Here is a 23637-nt window from a genome sequence, read left to right as displayed (position 1 = left end):
CACCATCACAGGAGATGCTTTTGAATAATCCAACATGGCAATCATCGTAGTAATGAAAAGTTTTTCCTTCCTCAAATTCTTATTTAGCTATTCAACCAGTTCTGCAACCTGTTGTAGCAAAGGCATGTTTTTGTTCCTCAAATACTCATCTATTATTTAACTATTCAACCAATTCTCACAAGGATAAGCTGGTTTTGGCTTGAAATATCCTCCACCTTAGGTAAGTGAGTGTAGGTATAAGTCATGCTAAGCTAGAATATAGAAAATTTCTCCTTATCAGTCTTCTCCAGGAGATGTCTCAATTCTTGTTCTAAGTCATCTACTTCACATCTGCCAACATAAAATTATATTCTTTAACGCATTCCTAAAATCTACCAGCATTATTCCCTTTTTATTTCTGTCAAACCCTGTACATTTCTTGGTTGTCCATCACCATCCTCCACCAGCAATCTTTATTAATATCTTTGACTATTCTTATCTCATTTCAAATGACACTTCCCTGACTGACTTTTTGCCTTTGTCACTATCACTCATTTACTTCATATTTTGAATCCTTGCTCATGTATTCTATATTTATTTTCTAAATGATATATCTTTTGGGAAGACCGAGGCAACAATATGATGAAGCATTCAATGAAAAACAATCATGTACAAAGAAATAATTGTCAAAAATCAGATATATAGAAATGCAATCATTGTTATCATATGCAATTGCTATCCCCCAATTTAGTCACTGCGGCTAACGTACCCATTGCAATATTTCATAGCAGATGAACCACATATTCTCATAATCATCATATTCAACTACAAATTACATTAGGTGTTTCAAGGCACAAAGATATCTCATACATAAACGCTGACATCAATTTCTTAGGTATTCAGGTTCACAGAGGCACTTAATGATCGAAGACCTAATCATTCATTCATGGGGATCTTTGTCTCCAAAATAGGCACAGATATGTTACGTAATGGTCCTATCATATTATACTTTGTGTTAGTTCTAATATTCAATGTTGCTAGATCAAGAAATATCCTTGATCTGGTGTTGTGACATCTCATGATTCATTAATACTTTACTGAAGAAAACCCCATTTTAGTGTTGAATTTTGGTGATCAGATATATTTGATTCACTGAATTATATTTAAGAGCTTTTGAGTGCTTTCGTATATTTTAATATATATATATATATATATTTATAAACCTTTTGATATATATATAAACTTTGAAATTTACAATCATGGAAGACTTTGAAGATGTTAGTGTTCACCAATGAAAGGAGGCTTTGACAGATATATTAGTATTTAATATGATGAATGAAGTCTGTTGACCAGTAACCAAGGTGAGAATATGATTCAATGTGTTCGATATGATTATGCGCTTTAACTTACCTTTGAAAGACGCTAATGCTTTTTGTGTTTCCTTTGGTTTGTTGAAACGTAGGTTTAGGGAATATATAAGTGATGGGGAGTCACTTCCCCATGGGGTGACACCAACGTGGAGTCATGACCCATCGGGTTGCGACTTTCCACGTCACTCTCAACTACTTAATACAAACACCATAAAACTACTATTTGACAGTAACAAAACTGCCACAGTATAATTAGTTTGTCGGTCAATTCAGACTTTAATATGGTATGTAATTCTGATATATAATATGCAATTGTTTACATATATATATAGATTGGAGATATTGCATATTTATAATGTTTATATATCATTAGTTACGTATTTCTTATATATATCTTATAAGACTGAATTACAACTTTAACACTCCCTCTTAATGAAGAAGGATAAAACACAAAATAAATATTACCTCATTGTAATATGAAGAAAGGCCATGGTCTATTTAAGGAATTTAATCCACCATGCAAGTTATCACCTATTGTGATCTGATTAGACATAATATGTCCATCACAATAGAAGGCCATGGTCTGTTTAAGGAACTTAATCCACCATGCATGATATCATCTACAGTAATCTACTTCAAACATCATAAGATGTCTTATCACAATAGATGGCCATGGTCTATTTAAGGAACTTAATCCACCATGCAACTTATCATCTATTCTGATCTTCTTCAAACATCATAACATGTGATAAGTAGGAGATGATTTCCAAGCAAGTCAAATTGTGATATTGCTATCAGGACTTAACTGAGTGATTTTGAGTCAAACTCATTGACCCATGTTTCATGAATAGTGATTCAACATGAATCCATCTCTCATGAGACTAAATGGAACACTTATCACTCATTGGATCTAGGTGATGCTCAGAGGGGTGAAGCACTGGGATTTCCTGGGAGGTCACCCATCCCAGTACTACTCCAGCCTGAGCCCACTTAACTACAGAGTCTCCTCCATGGCTAAACCCAAAGCTTGCAACCCTAGATCCAATGAGTGTTAAGTGTTCCATTTATTCTCATGAGAGATGGATTCATGCTGAATCACTACTCATGAAACATGGGTCAATGAGTTTGACTCAAAATCACATAGTTAAATCCTGATAGCACTATCACAATCATAACATGTCTTATAACAATAGATGGCCATGGTCTGTTTAAGGAACTTAATCCACCATACAATTTATCATCTATCGTGATCTTCAAACATCATAAAATGTCTTATCACAATAGATGGTCATGGTCTGTTTAAGAAACTTAATCCACCATGCAATAATATAATCTAACATGATAGAAATTAAGTTATTGTAAGGTCGTTACTTTTCAATAACTTTTGCAAATACAAATAATAATCATTTGGAAGTTGTCACTTCCTCATAATATACACAAGGCCCATATGAACAATAAGTAATTCATCAATACAATAATCAAATATTTTGAGACTCTTCTCAATAATAACAACATACCAAGTTTTACCTCAATAGAGGTTTGGTGTGGATAGTAAATGATTGTGAACTCCCTCTAAATCCAAGATTTACATTAATTTAAAGGACATTTCATTAGAATGGAGAAAACTCCGAGTCCAATTTTGGATTACTGACTTCAGCGAAGAAAGCTTGATGTTTAAGTATGTTAGGCCATATTGTTGCGGTGTGCCCATAGTTGTCGCAACTGTAACATTGTATTTTGGAGTAGTCTCTTTGTCTCTGTGTGAATGTTTACTATCAGAGTACTTTCCCTTTTTCCTTTTTAATGTAGTGGCGAGAATCTGAATATCATCTCTAGTGGAAGTATCATCTTGAGACTTTAACATGCACTCCTCTTGTATGCAGTCAGCCTTGAGTAGAGCAAGTTTAGGAATCTTGGATCGAGCACATACTCCTTGTCTAAAAGTTTTCCATGATGGTGGCAGTCCCTTTAGAGCAATCATGGCTAATTCTTTCTCATCATAGATTTGACCAATCGTAGAAAGTCGGTTCCTTAGTTCTGTTATCCTCATGAAAATATGAAGCAACAGATTCTCCTTTTTTCATCTTAATGTTTGAGAGATTGTCTTTCAGAGTTGAATTCTAGTGGTATTGTTTATCTCAAATATTTCTTGACTTGCTTTAAACATTTCTTGTGTTGTGTCTAATTCAGAAATAATAGGAAGTAGACAATCCTTAACACCGTCCACAATTAATTTCATGGCTCTAATGTTACCCTTCTCCCATTTATTCAATTCATCACTTCCCCTTGGTGGTTGATCAGGTTTTTCAATAAATTGCTTTAGGTCATTCTCTTTTAGGATTAACTTCATTCGTAATTTCCACCCTGCGTAATTTAAATCACCGTCGAGTCTATCATCTACCTTCATACCGTTTACCATTTTGATAGATAAAGAATTTCAGGATATTTGAGAGCATTCAATATATAAATCTGATCAGGATCGTCTCTTAACTAGGCTCTGATAACATGTTGAATTTTGGTGATCAGATATATTTGATTCACTGAATTATATTTAAGAGCTTTTGAGTCCTTTGTATATTTTAATACATATATTTTTAAACCTTTTGATGTGCATGTGCGTGTGTCTATATATATATATATCAACTTTGAAATACTCTATATCAGTATTTGCTTTATCCTTTACACTTTGAAAACTGCAGACTTGTCTCTGATTGAACTGACAGTGCTTGTCAGAGGTTACACCAAACTTTGACTGATGAAGATGAACTCGTGCTTGTCAAAGGTTACACCAAACTTTGACTGATGAAGATGAACTCTCCATGGTAATAGACAAATAAACGACTGCGATACATAAATGTATTTTTATGAAATCAGAATGTCTTAAGCGCTGCCAAACTCTTTGAGATTTACAATCATGGAAGACTTTGAAGACATTAGTGTTCACCGATGAAAGGAGGCTTTGAAAGATATATTAACATTTAATATGATGAATGAAGTCCGTTGACCAGTAACCAAGGCAAGAATATAATTCAATGTGTTCAATATGGTTATGCGCTTTAACTTACCTTTGAAAGACGTTAATACTTTTTGTGTTTCCTTTCGTTTGTTGAAACGCAGGTTTAGGGAATATATAAGTGACGAGGAGTCACTTCCGGATGGGACGACTCCAACATGGAGTCGCGACCCATCGGGTCATGACTTTCCACGTCACTCTCAACTTCTTAATACAAACACCATATAACCACTATTTGATGGTAACAAAACTGCCACAGTCTAATTAGTTTGTCAGTCAATTCAGACTTTAATATGGTATGTAATTCTGATATACAATATGCAATTGTTTATTAAAATGAATAAAGTAATATATATATTAGAGATATTGCATATTAATTATTTATAATGTTTATATATCATTAGTTACATATTTCATATATATATCTTATCTGACTGAATTACAACTTTAACATTTAGCTCACCTTGGGTTGTAGTGTAGATTAGCTTATCAGTGAGCCTTGTAAGTTAAATAATTAGAGAGACCTAGTTGGCAGTTCAGTGGGCCAATTCACTTCCCAAGGTCAGGAGTGTACAAGATTGTTCTTCGTTTGGGTCAGTTTGGTACACTTGCCATTTATAGTAAGCCATTTATCTAGCATTTCTATTTTTGGCAAGGCATCAAGACCAGCCTTAATGACAGCTGTTTGTCCACTCACCAGAATTTAGTAAATAATTGTTTCACTAAACAAATTGGTTAAAGTAAAGACAATTGTTTAGTAATTAATTAACTCCTTTCAGAAACAACTAGAAACTAATTTGCTAAGTTGTTTTTATTTTAATCTCAATCGTCAAAAGAGAATCAATCTCAGCTGTTGGTTTTCCAATGGGAGTAGTATAAAAGGGGGTCAGGGGACCATTTGGAGAACACAAGTTTGAGATGTAATTTGCAGTGATAGTGAATAGTCTTACAGTATTAGCAAGGGTGTAGTGATAGTAGTGGGGAAATATCAGTAGGAGAAATTGGGAGATTGTAGGAGTTCTGCCAGTAAGAGGCAAGGAATTTTGTATCTCTTAATTCGCTGAAATTTAATATAATTCCTCACCTGTAGAACTGGTTTTCCCTTAAGAGTTTTTCCAAGGACGATTTGTCCGAAAATAATGTGTTCATTGTGTTTTAAAAATTTCTTTCCGTATATTTTGGTGAAGTTGCAGTTGTGTATTTTTCACTATTAGTTGTGAATTAATTTTCAGCAGTTAAATAATCGTTTAAGATAGGAGATAAATAATCGGTGACTACAATAGGAATTTTCACATAGTATCAGAGCAGTGTTGAGGGTAGAAAAGATTTTCCCTAGAAAAGAAATTAAAAGTTTATAAAACCTAGTTTGGCCTCTTTAGCTGCTTTTATTCCTTGAGATAGCTTCAGCTGGTTTGAGAGATCAAGACAAATTGGATGGTGCCTCAAATTTTGGTGTATGTAAAGCTAGAATTTCTTTATTGTTGGAAGAGAATGGTATCAAGGATTATGTTACCACAGTTGTAGTTGTACCAACAAATGCAACACAACTTGCAACATACAAGAAGGACAATGCCAAGGTGAGGAGGATAACTCTTGATGGTATCAAGGACCATATTGTTTCACATACCTCGGAGCTAGATATATCAAAGAAAATGTGGGACGCCATTATGAATCTGTAGTAGAATGCTACCACCAATAGGAAGTTGACTCTAAGAGAGAAGTTGAAGAATACCCGAATGAACCAAGGAAAAGACATCACAAGTTACCTTGCCAAGCTTAGACTTGTCAAGGAAGAGTTAGCAACTATTGGAGATAGCCCTAGTGATAATAAGCTAGTACGAATAGCCCTAAATGGGTTTACTAAGCACTAGGTTGTCTTTGTTTAAGCTGTCAGTGGACGAGACACATTACCAAGTTGGGATCTACTATGGACTGATTTTACTCAGGCAGAGTTTAGACTAAGTCTTCTCACTAGGGACAACAAGAGTCAAAAAAGTGAGGTGAAACGAGAAAATTTTGCCCTAGTGGGAAAAGGTAAAGCGAAGAAGGGGTTTAGTAAAGTATCGAATTCACAAAGTGAGAAGGACCTATCTAATATCAAGTGCTTTGGTTGTCACAAGTATGGTCAGTATCTCAATGATTGCCCGGAAAGGAAGAAGAATGAGAAGAAGGGAAAGAAGCAGGTGGTAGCTTCAACAAGTGCAAAAGAGCTCTCTAGTAGAATGGAAGATTAGTTTGTAGTCATAGCTTGTATAGTTCGCTCAACCTCACAGTGTGTTTGGTATAGAGATTGTGAGGTGTCATTTCATACAAAAGAGTTAGAGATACTTCTCCAGTTATAAGGAGAACACCAATATCCAAATTTCTATGGGGAACTTGTCCAAACTCAACTTAGTTGGGAAAGGGAGACCCTATTTAGTTTTAGAGGGAGAACGAAAAGATAATTCCACTTCATGATGTGTTGCATGTGCCATGCTTACGTATGAATTTGAATTTTGTATTTGTCCTTCAGGATAAAGGTATAATGTATTCTTTAGAGGGGCACATGTGTTGATCAAGCATAAGGATTGGAAATCACCCATAACTATTAGAGTTAGGAGTGGTGTTCCGCAGGTGAGCACATAGCATGATGATGTATGCAAAGGATGTGTGTTGGGGAAGTTTGTGAAAGCATTTTTTCCAAGGAGTGACACCAAATATGAGGGTGTCCTTAGTATGGTACATTCAGATGTATGTCGACTAATGTTGACAAAATCTCTCAGAGGATATAAATACTTTGTTACTTTTATTGACGACTTCTCTATGAAGACTTGGATATACTTCTTAAAGACCAAGGACGAGGTTTTTAGTCGGATCCAAGAGTTCAAGGCTCTCGTGGAGAATTTGACAAGAAGGAAGATAAAGGTTCTTCGATTAGATGACTTCCAGGAGTTTTGTACCCGGGAAGGAATCAAGAGAGTAGATTGTTCCTTACAATCCCCAACAAAATGGAGTAGCTAAGAGGAAGAATTGTTCTATATCGGAGGCAGCAAGGGCTATGCTACATGACCAGGACGCCCCACTACTTATGGGCAAAGGCGTGTAGTACAACACTTTAAATTCATAATAGGGTTCAACACAAGGTGCTAGGAAAGATGACAGTAGAGGAAGCTTTCACAAGGAAGAAGCCAGATGTTGATCACTTCAGAATATTTGGGAGTTTGGCATATTGTCATATTCGGGGATACTTTGTTGGGTACAGTGAAACCTCAAAGGCATATAGGATTTTTATTCCAGGGACCAAAAGAATTATTGTGAAAGCAATGTCAAGTTCATGGAGGACAAGGCATTTAGAAGGTCCAAAGATTTGCTAGCAAAGATGATCATAGTGAGCAGCCAACAAAAGCTCCAAGGCCAAGTCAAGAGCAGCAAAGCTCAAGTACAGATACTAGTACAATCATAGGCTCAAGTGGAGAAGATTCACAAAATGTGGAGCTGGTGCAACAGAAAATGCATCAAGAAGACATATAGGTTGATATTTCATCCTCTATGGTTGGTAGCGACACAAAGGGATACTCAAGAGTTTGAAGGAGCTCCTAGGAAGAGTACGAGACAGTGGAGACAATTACCCAAGTTCAATGATTATGGGGCATTAATTAGTTAGTTGGTAGATAGTGAGCCTTCCAACTATCAAGAGGTTGCACAACATCATGTATGGATAGATGCTATGGTTGAGGAATGTACCTCAATAATGAAGAATGATGTATGGGAGGTAGTGCCTACACCAACAGATAGAGCAACTGTCAGATTACGTTGGATCTATAAAATAAAGCATGGTGTCAATGGTAGCATCGAGAAATACAAGGTGAGGTTTGTGGCAAAGGGGTTCTCTCAGAAGGAGAGAATAGACTATGAGGAGACATTTGCTTTAATGGTCAGATATACTTCTATATGAGTTGTGATCTCATTTGTAGCATAGATGGGATGACAGATCCATCAAATGGATGTCAAAACAACATTCCTTAATCGAGAATTGAAGGAGGTATACATAGAGCAACCCGAAGGCTTTGTAGCACACAACAAAGAGAACCATGTGTGCAGATTGAAGAGAGCCTTGTACGGACTCAAGCGGGCTCCCAAAGCATTGTATGAGTGCATTGATACACACTTGCAGGAAATTGGTTTTGTGAAGAGTGAGGCAAATGCTACCTCTATTGCTTGGTTGTTGAGGGTGAGGTTCTCATTCTTGTTTTATATGTAGACGACTTGTTCCTTACAGGTTCACTAGGGCTCATAGAGGATTGCAAAAGGGACCTTGCAGAAGAGTTCGAGATGAAGGATGTGAGACTTATGCACTACTTTTAGGCATGAAGTTGTGGCAAACAGATGTTGAGATTTTCCTTGGTCAAGGAAAATGTTGCATTGAAATCTTGAAGAGGTTCAAGATGGAAGATTGCAAATCCACGTCTACTCTTATGATCACAAATTGGAGGAAGGTAGACACATCCAAGGAGAAGGATGTAGATCCCACCTTACATAGATAGTTGATTGGTTCGCTCATATATTTGGCCAACAATAGGCCAGATATTTCATTTGTAGTAAACTCTCTTAGTAAGTTCGTGGTTGAGCCAAAGAGAGTGCATTGGACAGTAGCTAAGCATGTGTTACATTACTTGCATGGTACAGTTGAGTATGGGATCAGATATGTTCAAGGTGAAGGAATCAAGTTGGTAGGCTATACTAACACAAATTGACCAGGAAGTACAACGGACAAAAGAAGCACTTCAGGGTGTTGTTTCAATTTGGGATCAGTAGTTATATTGGTTTAGTAAAAAGAAAAAGTTTGTGGCTCTGAGTTCAGCACAAGCATAATACATAGCAGCTAGTATGGCAACATGTGAAGCTATATGGCCTAAGAAGTTGCTAGTAGCCTTGTTTGTTTAGAGGGTTCAAACTACTGTGATACACTGTGACAATTAGAGTTGCATCAAGTTGTCTGAGAATCCAATGTTTCATGATAGGTCTAAACATATAGACATCAAATATCACTTCATCAAAGATTGTGTATAACAGGGGATTATTCAGCTACAGTACATACCTACAGAGAAGCAGGTAGTAGACATTTTGACTAACGCATCGACGAAGCCAAAGTTCATCTTCTTTAGAGAAGAGTTGCGGTGTCATGCAAAACAACTTCCTTGCTAAGAGGGAGTGTTAATTATGGTAGCTTGGACAGTTGTTTGTCCACTTGCCATAATTTAGTAAATAATTGTTTCTCTAAACAAATTGGTTAAAGTAAAGACAATTATTTAGTTATTACTTAACTCCTTTTAGAAACAACTAGAAACTAATCCGTTAGGTTGTTTTTATTTTAATCACAGCCGTCAATTGAGAAACAATCGTGGTTGTTGGTTTTCCAACAGTAGTATAAAATGGGTTCAAGGCATTTGGAGATCACAGGTTTGAGAAGTAATTTGCAGTGATAGCAAATAGTCTTGCAAAATTAGCAAGAGCGTAGTGATAGAATTGGGGATAGCAGTAGGGGAATATCAATGGGAGAAATTGGGAGATTCTACGAGTTCTACCAATAAGAGGCAAGGAATTTTGTATCTCTTAAATTGCTGAAGTTTAATATAATTCCTCATTTGTAGAACCAATTTTCCCTTAGGGGTTTTTCCAAGGACGATTTGTCTGAAAATATTATGTTCATTGTGTTGCAAATTTCTTTCCATATTTTTTGTGAAGTTGTAATTGTGTTCTTTTCAAATATTAGCTATGTCAGCAGTTAAATAATCGTTTAACATAGAAGATTAATAATCAATGACTGCAACAGGAATTTTCATAGTGATGACCCTTGGCATTTTTATTGATCATGTATTCAGGGATTTACTAATTATAGCAGATTAGGGATTGATAGAGAGGGACCCTTACTATTTTTAGTAAGGCAATTGGGTGCATAGTGGACAAAATAGTTAACTCCCAGATTCAAACGGAATTGAGAAAAGATGATTATTTGTGGCGTTATGTTATTTTAGTTATTAATATATTAATTGTTGTATTAATAATAATTTATAGCATACAATTATAACGTTTTAAGTTCACTTTATGCACAATGGCGTCATGACCCTTGATTAAATGCCACTTGGAGTACATTATTAATTGCATAAAAGTGAGTGCCCAAGTTGAGGAGATAAGATAAAGTTTTTATTAAAAACCTGAACATTGATTTAAATGCTATTAAGAAGATTGGGGTTATGAAAAAGGTCTCAAAAAGTAAATAGATTCAGTATTGTTGATCATTTTGACTATGGTTTTTGGTGTTTGCGACTGTGGAAGAGAAACCAAAGGTTTTAGCCAGTTTTATGCATTGAAGAAATAAAACTCCTCATTGTAATAGCAATCTTGGGGCTGTGAAAGATCAGCTGAATCATTGCCACAGTGTGGGCTTCATTCAGGAGTCCAATCTGAGCATAAAGAGTAGATTTGTGCAAAATTTTGAAGCAAATTTGAAGTCCCATCTATTGCAGAGATGTCTCATCAATTATTTTCATACTCATCTAGTTGGCAGTTTATTTCAGTTTGTTATTCCTTGCACAATTTACAATTCTTCTCAGGCACTCCATTTAAAATTTCAAGAAATTGCATATTTATTCCAAAACAATCAGTCAAATATATCGTTGCATGGTAATTCAGTGGGCTGGTGGAGTTAGAATCCAAAGGGGTTCTTACAAGGATGTAAAAAAATTGAATCCTATAACTGTGGTTGGCCCCAAGTTGAGAAAATTTGAGGTCTTACATGGTGTTGTTTCTTAAATTAATTCATCAATGAATTAATGTAAAAATATAATGTGAGTGTCAGTTATGTTGAGTACTGTATGTGGTCATATTGTAAGTTGTAATTGGAAGTTTTTGGTCAAATTAGGTAACCACTCTTGCGTCAAGATGGTTGTTATGCAACTTCATTCTAGGCCAAAGCATAATGCAAAAAGCTGAAATCAATTAAATGGTTCTTGTCTCTCTTCAAAAAAATGAATGAGTTTAATGTTCCACGTTGTCCTCTTACATTCTAGCAAGGTCCAATTTGTGATGAATGCATTTAATATCATTATTGTTTAAATTTTTTTAATTGCACGCGGAGCTAATATCATGTACAAAAGTTTGAATTCCACTCCTATGTTTCATAAAAAAAAGCACAGTTGATACAAAAAAGGGATAATTTTCACAAGATCATGTGAATGATGCATTTATTCAAGCTCTGACTTGGAAGGTGAACATTGAGCTGTGAATCTGCAGCAAGGTTAAGAAGTAAGAGAAATTTATTTGGTCTCTATTTTGCAGTTTTTCCTGTCTACACATTTCTATTCAGTTAATCCATTGTAGGTCACTCATTGTCAGTGTTTTTAGTTCCTAAGGCTATTATCTATCAATATTTTGGAATTAGAAATACTGTTTATTTTTTAACTTTTGCTTTCACTTTGCAGAAAATAAAAAACTGAGCCAAATAATTTTTTTTAAAAACTTAAAATTATGAGAGGAAACTTTCCCGTTAAAATGCAACAGGAGTCATAGAAATCTGGTTTAAGATTGCATGAATAATTGTTATTTTTCTATCATCTGTGAGCTGAGCTTCTTAATTAACAAAATTTAATGCTTACAAGGTGCACGGAGTATGTAACATGCTAAGGCCTAACTTATGGGTGGAGATGCTAAAATGTGTCAACCCAACCAGCACATATAGGGAATTAATACAATAGGTATAATGCTTCACAACAATAATTTGTAACCTTAACATACAAGACTAACTAGAATTTAAAACATGGATCATAAATACAATGTAATTTTTATACAATCATTTCTCAACAAAACAAATACTTATATCCATAAATAGAGTGGTAGACATTTCTTAAAATCGTGTTAAACTATGTTCTTCATAGGGAGGTCAAGGCAGCTCTTTGACTTATGTAATCCCAACCACTCTATAGCCTATAATGATGAAAATTAAAGATATATACTAGATATGATGTAACATATCATCCTTTCAATGTTCATCACAAGAAATTGTTAAAAGCTAAATGCAAAGTGGACAAGACTGTTCAATCCTATTTGAAATTACTATTGTGGGCAGGTTCCAATCATCCAAAGTTCAATCGTTTTGTTTGCTTTTGTTCTCAGGAGTGTTGAAGCATTTACTCTAATTTTCTAGATTTTACAAAAATGGATACTTACCTAATGATATGTGCATTGAAAACTAGTTTGTCAAAATGTTTTCTGCATCTGGTAGATTACATGTTTACTACTTAGATGGAGACAATCCACAGCTGTGGCTCTTGCCCTGCCTTCCTAACTTTATGCTAACCACCCTTCATACAATATCAAGGGTTAAGGTACACACCATAATCACATATAGATCATCTCTCTTGAAAAGCTTGGCGCTTCTCACTCTCATTGTTACCATAGGCCATGCATCTTACTATGGTGGCTTTCCTCAGCCTTCTGTTCTGGGATATCCTCTAGGACTAATTCAAGAGAGAGATCAACCAAATCGTATAGAAAAAAAGCAACATATAATTGAGAATAGAGAAATGAAACAAAGATCAAACCTTTATTATCATTTAAATTTTTATGCATGCATTCTAAAGCTTTCTGATGCCCAAGATCCTTACATAAGGCAAGATTAGAGTACAATTTCGTTAAAATTCAGATCCTTATTTCCATTGCCTTATCACCACACATTTGAATTCAAAGAATCCAATTCTCAAGAAAGATGTCAGTTACATGACAAACTATGGACACTTTAGCAGTATAAATATAAAGCCAAGACCAAAGTTGTCTTGTCCTGGGCTCTTCTTAGAATACAAAATATTAAATTAATTAAATTTGAATTCGTACTGACAGAAGACTCCATACAATTCCATAAAGCTACATTAGAAGCAAAAACGGAGCAGTAGAAAGAACATTCAAGAATGGAGCAGCGAGTATATCATCATGAGAAAGATCTCAAACACAAGACTTCATAGAAACGCAATAAAATGTCAGGAAACATCTTTAACAAACACATCTCAAAAACCTTCATATGGGTTAGTTTTATCAGTTTCGTTTAAACTTTTTAAGAAAAACAAAAAAGTGTATTATGCTCAAACAAATATTAAGTCCTCATCATTTGTAGATAATGGTGTAAAAGAAATCTCATGGAAAACAGGGTAAAAGAATGACAAACCTTCAACTGGATCTGTAACATGATCATCTTTTAGTGCAGATACTCTTGGAGTATTCTTAGCACAATCCCCATTCTCTACATTCATGATGTGTCGATACTTCTCATTTAAAGGAACCTTGCGCAGCTGAAATTGAATAATGCAATCTACCCATGTCAAAATAACTACAATACATGAATGATTGAATTCACAAAAACACAATTATTTACCTCAGGCAATTCACTTTGGCGTCGAATAGAAGAAGTCCGCCAGCCAACCATATCTTTGTTTGAAGTTAAGGATTGAATTGATTATTAAGAATTTTCCATGTACAAATTCTTAGATGAGTTCATAAACTTAAAGGTTATATGATTTCCCCATAAGCCGACAGAACTATTGAAGATCATCTTCAAAATGAAGGATACGATCATACCTCACATTTGCATAGGCAACACGCCTTTTGAATGAACGCAAAGCAGACCTGGAGGGAGGAAAATTTATGTCAAGTACTCTTCAATTAGGAAATGCAAGAAACCATGAAAGGAATGTACTTTAAAGTATGTACTCTGCATCTAGCACTAACAATAATCTGAACAAAGATAGTTCCAGAAATACGAACATGAAATGCAGGTCACCATAATCGGTTACCATACGACGCAAAAGTGGAAGTTTTCCATCATCATTGTCTCTAAGGAAAAGATGCTTGCCAGTTCTTCCAACAAACCAGTGTGCGCTGTAACTTGCAGCACTTTCCAAAACACGAATACCACAAAGAAATGGAAGCTGCAATTTTGAAAACAAAAAAAAACTTAGAACCAAAGAGCAAATCAAGAGACTTCCAGAAGCTGCAGCCTTGACCAAATATTCGAAACAAAAGTCATACTGAGAAAAAGAACACACAAATATGATTAAAAACTCTAGTGAGGGCTACCAATAAAGCATGACTACAGGTTTAAAGATAGCATCTATAATAATAAGAATTGGGTTATGCACCACAACTGCCTGTAATACATCATTTCCAATCATCAAATTACTATATTCCATTTTTAAGTTTTGATGACCGAATCTGAAACTTAGGTTTTTGTAATCACGGAATAAGGTTTTTCCAAATGGATGAAATTGTTAAAAACTGAAATGAACAAAATAGACGCAGATTGAATACTGCATCAACAATGAACTCTTAAATAGAGTTTACAAACGCCAATTATAGGGTGAACAAAAAAGCAAGGTTGTCTTCATAAAGACAACCTCTATAAATAGAACTGAAAGAGCAAACTAAAAAGAAAGCCTGAATGACCATTAACTAGAACTAGCTAAATATAATGAGATGTTAGAAATATTAAAAATACTCTAATACCCTCCCTTAATAGTCATCCTATCAACTACCCTACAAAAGACAGTACATGTCTTGTAGTTACAAATCCCTCAGAACATTCTGTTGGTACTGAGACCCTCCCTGGATCTGCAGTTTGTGAATGACCAAGTGTAGCCAGAAAAAAATGAAGAAGGTGGTTCCCTTTGTCAGAATGATTTGCTGATGTGCAAGTAGAGCCTATCACAGACTCGTCCACTTACCCTACCAGAATCAATAACCCTGCTGACCAGAAATCATCACAGGATCTACAAAACAATACGAGGTCGCAAGTTTGAAAAAACAGGACTTTCAGCACCCAAAAAGATCAGGAAATAGTGGCCTTCTAAAAAACTGCTGAAAATCACAGATGTGAACACCACTAACTGACAAAAAATGAACACAGGAAAAAATAGGCGATGTGTCTCTAAAATTGCGAGCTCTGATGGACTGATGACATGGCAGGAAAATCGAGACTGCATAAAACCAGAAGGCTCTGTATTTTTGGTGTGTAGCTGGTGGCGGTTTGACCACTGAAGACCCCCAAGAATTGCAGATGAATGGATGTGGCTCAAAGCAGAAAGAGATTTTTTTCTTTTCTTGACTTCTGAAGACCTCCGAAAAGCATAGGACAGTTTGTTGTTTGGCGGGAGGTCTGGGACAAAATTCTCAGAAAAGTACTGAAAATGACGTGAATGCACTAGCTGAAACAGACAAAACTCCCCATAAAAGACAAAAAATTCCAAAGTTGCCGAACGAGAAGATGACTCAGCCACAGAAGCAGGTTCGTATTTGACCACTGCCACCAACAAAACAATTTTTTTATATATGACCCCTGCCACCAAGAAAACAATTTTTTTTATATTTGACCACTGCAATTTTTTGACCTCAGAAATTTTTGCCCTCCAGATTCCATTAAAACCCTAGGTGGGTTTCCAGACTGAGTGCAACAAAAAAAACTATTAAAAATAAAACGAAAAAATTAATTATTGGAAAAAATTTCCAGATACAAGAGGCTACAAATTTTTTATTAAAAAATTTGCCAAGTTTTTTTAAACCCCACTGACCTGCTTTGATACCATGAAATTGTTAAAAACTGAAATGAAAGGAATAAAATGGATTAAATATTACATTAACAATGAACTCTTAAATAGAGTTTATATACACTAATTATAGCATGAACGAAAAAGCAAGGTCGTCTTAATAAAGATGTCTATTAATAGAACTGAAAGAGAAAACTAAAAAGAAAACCTAAATGAACATTAACTAGAACTAGTTAAATATAGCGAGATACTACATATATTTAAAAAATTCTAATAATGGAAAACAATATAAATCAAGTTAAAGTACTAGTTCTAATGTGAAAAAGGCAACAAATTGAAGTGAACGGCATTTTTGTAGTGGTTACTCTAGAAATTTGAAGGAAGAAAAACGAAATAGAACAGTGGTTGTATAGTAGATGGAAGCAACTCAAAAGTACAGCCCTACATAAGGGTTTACTTTGAATAACGTGATGAAGGGGGCTGGAGATGCACAAAATACATAAAATTAACAATTATTAGATTCACCCAAAATTTTAAAAATTTATACTTGTTTTTAAAATTCTTGTAACAAGCTGTGGTATATATTATTTGGTTTTGCTACAGCTGTATAGTCTATTATATGTTTTCTCTCCTATTAGGGATGGGATCCACAAGGAATTTCAGCTTTTGTTTTCCATACGCAAGTGGTATGTTGAAAATAATCACAGCAAAGGATACGGTTCATGGAAGCGGTTCAGGCTGTTATTTTGATCTGGTGGATAGAAAAAAACAGAGGCAGGAATTGAAGGCATAACTTAACTACCAAATTAGACTGTAGCTGCATTTTTCTTAATACTCGCCTCAAGCCCCTTTTTTATGTGTGAAAGTATTAATTTACAGATAAATATGGATCATTTACTTGAACTTTGTTCCTACAAATTTTCATCTAAGATTCATTGTTTGCAATTCAAATCTCGATTGCTTATTCAACAGTTACTTGGATACTCAGTAATATGAAAACCTGTTTCAACTATCTTGCAGTGATGGGGCGGGAGCCAAGGGAGTTACCTAGTGAAGTCAGACTTGGAGACTTGCAATTATTTATGTGACAATTACTTAAAAGCCAAATAGAGATTTCTAGTTGAGCATACCAGGTGTGGTAGCTGTAGAACTGTCAGGCACAACTGCAGTTGACAAACAGAATATATAGCCTTTGACTGGTAACTACAACACTAATCAACAATCTGAACTGGACAGAGGATGCAGATGTGTTTCTGCCGGCTGAGCTTTTATTTTTACATTTGGTGCCTCTTTGTATTAAACTCTTCTTGCCACAACTTCGTTATGGTTGGGTTTGTTTAATGGATCTGCTGGTTTTAATTTTTCTATGTTTAAAAGACCAATTTTTTTGCCAGATTTAGGCCTCGCCTCTTGAACCAGTGTTTAAACATGAGGAACCTGTTGTTGCTGCTTACGAAATGCCACCTTGGGATATGACTCTATGGTCCTCTTGTGGCCCAACTTATCCATTATATTGGCTCACTACCTTCATGTGCTTCTTCAATGGCTTCTAAAACCAAAACAAAGTCTCAGTAATAACAAGTACGATGTGCGCATAGAAACTCTTTGTATTTGGTTAATGGCAACTGATGGTCCGGTTGACCTAGTTTTTGTACATGAAAATGGCAACAGATGTATTGATTTGTAATTGCAGGGGACTAGAAAGTACCAGTAGTTGATGGCCTCAATGTGTTCTAGATGCGTGGTGGATGACCAAAAGCATTTGCTTAAATTTCTGGTATTGCCATTGTTGGTGCTATTGTTGTTACTCCAAGCAAGAGCCTCCATTATACGGACAGACCCATCTAACCTCAGCGGAAGCTCTCATTTATGCTGATTCTGCAAACACCTTCAGACGTGTGAGAAATATGTCACAGTGCCAGAGTTTTTGTTGCTGGATAAACTGGAGGGGAACCCATGGAAATGGTACATACTCTCGTAAATACTAGAAAGAATTCAGAAGAAGCTTCCAGACAAATAGCTTGATTTAATTTCCCCAATAATAGATAATAGCTTCTGACAATGATAATTGTCATAACTAATACAAGCATATCTGTTTGGCATTTTCTGTCATTTTGTCATAATTAAAAAAGAAAATTACCCGTGGGAAAAATCCTCTTGACGAATAGAAAACTAGAATTTAGAACACAAAAGATTTTTTAAATATTTCATATTTTAACCTTAGGAAATGACACCTTGTCATGTTTTAAACTAATTGTGTGCCACTACCGAAAACATTAGTTCCCTGCCTTGGAATATAGCTAAACCAAACTTAAAAGTTAATGAAGGCTCAAGAGGAATGAAAGGAAAAGTTGTGACTCCCTCAAACATGAGATATAAAAGGAAGAAGAGAACATTATTATTAAAATAATGTTTATTATTTATTTATTGCTCAATAATGTACTTTATTGTAAATTTAGGTGATAAGATTGTATCTGATCTTACCTGCAATTTCTGTTTAGAAACTTGCTTATTTTGTAAATATTTATACTTATTTATTGAATGTCTTTGCTCATTGTTAATTCATCAAATTATTTACCAATTACTTGTGTAATATGGGATCAGAGCCATACTAACTTTTTCAAAAAAAAAAATTCAAAGAATTTTTAATGTTCTGTTTGTTAAAAAAATCAGTGTTTTAAAATTGTCTTATGAGAAGCAATTTGTTCGCAGAAAGTATTCAAACCCGACTAGGGCTTTAGTGTCCTCATTTGACACCTTTCCTACAAATTTTTCTGGTTCGTGACACTTTGTGGGCATCATTTTTGGTCTGCAACTCATTTTTGGCAGTATTTTTTCCCGGAGTTTTTTGGAACCTGTTGTTTGTACACCTGCCACAGCTTGTGTGCAACTAGTCTACATCTTTCAGGCTCTTTTTTTGGGCATTTATCCACTGTGCTGGGTCACTCGCATTTTCTTCTTTCTTTGCTGGGCGGAGGTTTCTCTGCAAACTCGCATTTTCTTTTGGCCTTCTGCAACCTGCTCGATGTCTCAGCTTGCACCATTTTTGGTCAACCTACAGAAAATGACCAGATCTGCCATTTTGTGAAGATTTTGATGTTGGCTAGGATTTTGTTCAACCCTCTCAGCTGTCTTGTCGGATTGGAAATCTGATTGCATATTATTGGTGGGTTTTTCTGGGTTGTCATAATTTTGTGGGTACCTCATTTCCGTGTCTCAATTTTCATGTCAAGGAATTTTATTCTGATTTCAGATTCTTTCTAGGTTTTTTGAGATCTCTTTTAGGTCTTTGTTGGATTTTTTGAGTCTTCAAATAATATTGTCTCAAAATCCATGCCTTGATTTTTGTGTTAGAATTTGAAATTTGTTCATGTCTCAGTGCATTGAAATGCACATAGAATTTTGTGCAATCAGCATCTTCATAGTATATGATTTTTTTGTCTCAAAAAATGTGAAGAAGGCTTCGTTGACCAACATCGTGTTGGAAGGTAGTTGGTGTTTCAATTCCAGAAGCTTCAACACTTGGAAGCAGCAAATGATGACCATTTTTTAATATTGCTGCCTTGACAAGATCGTCTTGGGCACCCTTCAACATCCAGCTACAACGGATCCAGATCAGGCAAAGTTTGATAAGCGCAATTGTGAAATCTACTTTTTACGCCTTCATGGCTAAAAGATCTGCAGATCATGTGAAGTCTACTACCTATCTAGTACATTGACTCAGGCGCTTCATGCCACTTTACTCATCAGCGTGACTGGTTCACGAACTTCTGTCTCTTTAATGACTCAATTGTTCTTGGAGGAGAAGAATACACAGCTGTCAGTAAGGGCATTGTTCAAGTACATTCTGGTGGGAGGGTTCTCATATTCCTCAATGTGTACTATGTTCCTAGAATGGAACTAAACCTTCTCTCAGTCAGTCAGATCATGTGGTATTCTACTCAACTGGATGTTGTATTCAGCTCACACAAGTGTTCAATTATTGATCAAGAGACTCGCACTAATGTAGCTGTTGGCATTGAGGATTGTAGTCTTTTCTGATTTGCAAATATTGGTGATTCTCAAGAGTTAGCCATGGCAACCAGATTTTCTTCCATCACCAATCTTTGGCATCAACAGTATGGGCACTTATATGTTCTCTCAGTTGGCTTAGGAGGGACTTGTAGCTGGTTTACCTGAGATCCAGACTCAGCATCATGGTGTTTGAAGAGCTTGTCAGGCTAGGAAGCAGCATAGGACACCATTCATGGATGGTGACGAATGGCGAGCCTCTAAGCTACTTCAGTTGGTTTATGTTGATCTTTGTGGGCCAATGAAAACACCTTCTGTTACTGGTTGCAAGTATTTCTTTCTTTTTGTCAATGATTTTAGTTGTAAAATGTGGGTGTCTTTCTTAGACAAATCAGATACTTTTATTGTTTTTTGAAAGTTTAAGGCCTTGAAAGAAAAAAAGTTTGGTTGTTGTATTATCACTCTTCGGTCAGATAACGGGGGGGATTTTGTTCTACTGCATTCGCCAACTTCTATGATACACATGGTATAAAATCCCAATTAGCCACACCCCAAACTCCTCAAAATGGTGTTGTAGAGCGACAAAATCGTACTATTGATCGGATGGCTCATTCCATGTTACAACACATAAGTGTTCCTAATCATTTTTGGGCGAAGGCAGTTTTCACTGCAATCTATCTCCTTAATAGATACCCTACACAAGCTGTTAAAGGAAAGACTCTTGAAGAAATTTGGATTGGTTGCAAACATAGGATCATCATCTCAAAATCTTTGGCTCTTTAGCCTATGTCTGGATTCCAAATGCCAAGCGCTCCAAGTTGGATTCCAAGAGTCAAAAGTTTATGTTCAAAAGGTATAGTGACAACCATAAGGTTTACTAACTAATAGATGTAGACATTGATTGTCTTGTCTTCAGCGGGGATGTTGTCTTTGATGAAACATGTCGACCTTTTCACCCATCCTCATCTGTGCAGAACTCTGAGGTTCAGCCTTTGAAGGCTTTTGATTTAAGTGTCTGTCTTCCGATAGGTCTACCTGATGGAATGGATGATGCAACTTCTAAGTTTGCAGATGCTCAACCAAAGTTTCCTCTAGACAATGGCAATCTTCCGCCTATTGAACCTATTCTAGATCGAGTACTTGTTCTACCTCCTACATCCGATGTTGGTTCTTCTACTCTCCGGCCTAAATGGCAGGCTAAGACTATTGGTGACTTTCATCATGATGAGTTCATTGAGGGTAGATCATCCAAAAACAAGAGAAAACAACACCATTCAATTAGTTTGGCTCTCATGGCCAACATTCACAATGTTTATGAGCCTCAAACATATTCAAAGGCTAAAGGGATATCTGAGTGGGAAAAAGGCTATGGAAGCCAAATATGAAAATCTTCTAAAGAATCACCCTTGGATCCTTTATGATCTTCGTTCAGGGAAGAAGCCCATTAGCTGCAAATGAGTGTATAAAGTGAAATACAAAGCTAATGGAACCCTTGATGATTACAAAGCTTGTCTTGTTGCTAGAGGGTTTTCACAAAAGAAAGGCATTGTCTATGAGGAAACTTTTTCTCCTACAGCCAAGATGAGTAACATTCAGCTTGTCCTTGCCTTAGCAGCCCAATTCAGTTGGAAAGTTCATCAGATGGATGTTAAGAGTGCTTTTCTCAACGGTGAGTTGAAGGAAGAAGTCTATATGACTCAGCCTCCAGGGTCAAGGTTGTCAGTCAAGAACACGATGTGCAGACTAGTAAAAGCACTCTATGGCCTAAAACAAGCTCCCCGAGCTTGGTACATCAAGATTGATAAGTACCTCATAGATCATTGCTATCAAAGATGTCCATCTGATCCTAATTTGTATGTCAAATAGGTTGGTACGAAAATTATGTTGGTTGCTATCTATGTTGATGACATGATCATTACTAGCAACATAGAACAATTGATTGGTGAGCTGAAACAAAGTTTGTGTAACTTGTTTGACATGACAGATTTGGGTCTTCTCCATTATTGTTTAGATATTGAGGTTTGGCAAACAGAGAGCAAAATCTTCATCTCCCAATCCAAGTATGCTCGAAGTCTTCTAGATAAGTTTTGAATGCGTTACTACAAACCTGCCTCCACACCCATGGAAAAAGAGCTAAGTTGTCAGCTAAGTCCGATTCACTTGTAGTAGATGAATCATTGTTTAGGCAACTAGTGGGTAGTCTCATTTATCTCACTCCCACTAGACCAAACCTCAGTTTTGTAGTGAGCTACATTTCACGCTCCATGACAACCCCCAAGGCTGATCATTGGGCAGCAACAAAGTGTGTGCTGCATTATGTGAAGGGCACTTCTGACTTTGGACTCGTGTACACTGGAAGTCAAGATCCTATACTTCTTGGTTACACAAATTTAGATTGGACAAGTTCAGCTGATGACAGAAAATCAACATTTTGGGTATGTGTTCAATTTGGGATTTGGTGTAGTCACATGGACTAGTAAGAAGCAACAAGTTGTGGCTATCTCCTCGATAGAAGTAGAGTATCGTAGAGCTATTGAAGTAGCTTGTGAGGTAGTTTGGCTTCGAAGGGTGCTTGCAGATATGCAGATATCTCAAGCAAGTCTGACTCCTCTATTTTGTGATAATCAGGGAGTTCTCAAACTTGCCAAGAATCCAGTCTTTCATGCAAGAACCAAGCATGTGGAAACTCGTTGTCACTTCATTTGGCAACTTGTTGAAAACGTATCCATTCAGTTGCTATATGTTCCAACAATGGATCAGACAACATATATCCTCACCAAGTGCTTCAATCCAAATAAGTTTGTCAAATTCAGGGGCTCTATTGGTGTTGTTGATAGATTGAGCATTAAGGGGGAGTACTAAAATAATGTTTTATTATTTATTTAGTGCTCAATGATGTACTTTATTGTAAATCTAGGTGATAAGAACATAAAAGAAACTTGTTTATTTTGTAAATATTGTGAGCTTATTTATTGAGTGTCTTTGCTCATTGTTAATACATCAAATAATTTAACAATTACTTGCATAATAATCATTTGGATGGGGACGACAATGATGAACTATTATCTCTTTCAAAGGACAGTAATTGTGAAAGGTTGTGACTCTTCAAAAGATTAGTAATTATAAAAAGGTTGTGACCCTTGCCAAGGGAAGACACAATGAAGAGGTGTAACTCTTCTCCACACTAGACTATATAAGGGAAGAATGTTTCATTTGTAGGACAAGGAAGGGAGAGAAATTTAGGGAATAATATATTACTCTCAAAGGCAACAATCAAAAATGTTAACTCAATTCTAATGAAAGGTGGTGACCTTTTCAATAAAGGAGATTTCATTCCAAAATAGAATGGAGGAGCAACAATAAAAGATTATTTATCAAATTTCGAGAGAAAAGGCAAAGTAAACAATGACCTTGAAAAGGCAACACAGTGGTATCAGAGCATGATCCTACTATCCTTTAAGGTTTAAAGAAGATTATATGTAGATTTTTGTGAAGGAGCCATAATATGTTATAAGACAGAGATCACACACCTCTAAAGGCTTGGGAAGAGATAAAGTATCCCCCAAGAATTCAAAGGACGGATATGTCTGAATGGGATGTCCATAAAATCCTGAGAAGAGATAAGGTCTCTCCCAAGGATTATAGAGATGGATATGTCCTAAAGGGATATCTATAGAGGCCTTGAAAGAAATAAAGT

At 35.9% G+C, this 23637-nt stretch overlaps 1 protein-coding gene across 2 annotated transcripts in view; it reads right to left on the bottom strand.

Annotated features, from left to right (window-relative positions):
• Positions 1-23637, bottom strand: part of LOC149537761 (lipid droplet phospholipase 1-like) — a 69599-nt gene that overhangs the window by 7765 nt on the left and 38197 nt on the right. For both annotated transcript variants that reach the window (XM_089799145.1, XM_089799146.1), the window contains exons 5-8: positions 14155-14318; positions 13961-14016; positions 13766-13818; positions 13559-13682 (exon numbers count right to left, since the gene is read on the bottom strand). In XM_089799145.1, coding sequence (XP_089655271.1) covers positions 13559-13682; positions 13766-13818; positions 13961-14016; positions 14155-14318 — 397 coding nt within the window. The remainder of the gene's footprint in view (positions 1-13558; positions 13683-13765; positions 13819-13960; positions 14017-14154; positions 14319-23637) is intronic.

Source organism: Cupressus sempervirens, chromosome 9, assembly GCF_028749045.1.
Source record: "Cupressus sempervirens isolate cs-2001-9-10 chromosome 9, ASM2874904v1, whole genome shotgun sequence".
Taxonomy (NCBI): domain Eukaryota; kingdom Viridiplantae; phylum Streptophyta; class Pinopsida; order Cupressales; family Cupressaceae; genus Cupressus; species Cupressus sempervirens.
This window is presented reverse-complemented; position numbering and strand designations above follow the sequence as displayed.